General features: G+C 40.2%; 1 protein-coding gene across 1 annotated transcript; it reads right to left on the bottom strand.

Moving 5' to 3' along the window:
- Nucleotides 1-495: 495 nt before the first annotated feature.
- LOC102949024 (olfactory receptor 4F6-like) lies at nucleotides 496-1,479 on the bottom strand. The gene has a single exon (XM_007087497.1). The coding sequence runs from the start codon at nucleotides 1,477-1,479 to the stop codon at nucleotides 496-498; it is 984 nt and encodes a 327-aa protein (XP_007087559.1).
- Between the last annotated feature and the right edge of the window lie 459 nt (nucleotides 1,480-1,938).

The raw sequence follows: 1,938 nt of genomic DNA, 5'->3' as shown, positions 1-1,938 counted from the left end.
TTAAAAAGTAAAAAAAATTTTAAAAAGGTAAGAGATAGACAACAGTATCTCTTTAAAATCCTCTTTTTGTCTTTTATCTATTTGTTTCACACACTACAGCTACTCCCACACATCTCACTATAGGACCTCAAAAGAAAAAAAAGAAAAACGCTATCCCTAATAATTTCAATTTTGTCAAATTTCCAAAGCACTTTTCTTCAGATTCTGCATTACAAACCCCAAAACTCAATATGATAAGGGAAGATTCTGCTTAGCACACAAAGCTGGAAAAGAGATGTAAGAGGCCAGTACAGAATCTCTTTTATAAAGGAGGGACAAGAAAATGTGGAAATAGTCATATATTAATACTTTTATTCCATCACATTGCATAAGAAAGCACATCATATCCTCCTTGGTTGTGAGCAGAAAATACATTAAGAAATTCTGGAGTTAATTAAACTAGTAAGTAGAATATCCATGGTGCTGTGTTTCATCAGATTCATGTCTGTAGTACAGTCAGGGAATGTTAGAGATGCTTGTCTTTCTTGATATCAAAATTACTTCAAACATCTTCCTGAAACTCGACACCTGACTGAATATTCTCCTCATTGCCACTTTCACCTCTTTATTCCTAAAAGTATAAATGGCAGGGTTCAGAAATGGGGTAATAATTACGTCAAAAATGGCAAGGAACTTATCCACTGGCACTGTGGGAAATGGCCATGAGTACACAAAAATACATGGACCAAAAAACAAGACTACCACTGTGATGTGAGCTGACAGAGTAGAGAGAGCCTTGGACAAGCCACCTGAAGAACGTTGCCAAACAATGACCAAGGTGAAGATATAGGAAATAACCAAAATGAAAAAAGTCCCCAGAGAGATGAAACCACTATTGGCAGTGACCATGAGCTCCAATCGGTAAGTGTCTGTGCAAGCAAGCCTAATAAATCGAGGAAGATCACAGTAAAAGCTGTCCAGTTCGTTGGGGCCACAGAGTGGCAGGTTTGCAACAAACACAAGTTGGATCAGTGAGTGGATGATCCCAATGGTCCAGGCCACCACCAAGAGTAAAATACAAGTTCTGAAGTTCATGATGGTCAGGTAGTGAAGAGGCCTGCATATAGCAACATAACGGTCAAGGGCCATGGCAATGAGCAGAACCATCTCAGTTCCTCCAATAACATGAATGAAGAACATCTGAGCAATGCAGCCTTGGAAAGAGATTACTTTTCTCTCCTTGAAAAGATCAGAAATCATCTTGGGAGCTGCAATGGAGGAAACCCACATGTCAATAAAAGAGAGGTTGGCCAGCAGGAAGTACATAGGGGAGTGTAAATGGGAGTCAGAAATCACTGTGAGCACAATGAGGAGGTTTCCTAAAATACCTGTGACATAGAACACAGAGAAAACTAGAAATAAGACAAGCTGCATCTTCAAAGAATTGGTGAGTCCCACCAACACAATCTCAGACACCATCGAATTATTTCCTCCCCCCATGGTTTCAGTCACTTTGGGCTCCAAATTTGCCTGAAAGAACAGGAAAAAATAAGAAATTGGGATTATTGGCCATATCAGTCAAGGTTCCATTAGAGAAGCAGAACCACTAGGAGATAAAATACTAAGGGATTTGTTAGTGATTTGACCTTACATAATCATGAAAGGTGAATCGGCAATCTCTGGAAGTCTGTTGTCTTTCCATCTGATGCTGTAGCTTGAAGTCCATGGGACACGCAGCCAGGAAGAAAAGATGGGTGTAAAATGGAGTAAAACAAAAATAAACTGGAACCCACAAGCAAGAGCTAAAGTTCCCAAGGTCAGATGAAAATGAGTGTCAATGTTCTTTGCCGCTAACCTCAATGGTGTGGATGTATTGAGAAACCAAGGCCTTCACCACAGAGCTGAACACACAGCTGGCCCACAAGTCAGAGAAGGCCAAGAAGGATCCCAAGTGGCAGT

Source organism: Panthera tigris, chromosome B3, assembly GCF_018350195.1.
Source record: "Panthera tigris isolate Pti1 chromosome B3, P.tigris_Pti1_mat1.1, whole genome shotgun sequence".
Taxonomy (NCBI): Eukaryota; Metazoa; Chordata; class Mammalia; order Carnivora; family Felidae; genus Panthera; species Panthera tigris.
This window is presented reverse-complemented; position numbering and strand designations above follow the sequence as displayed.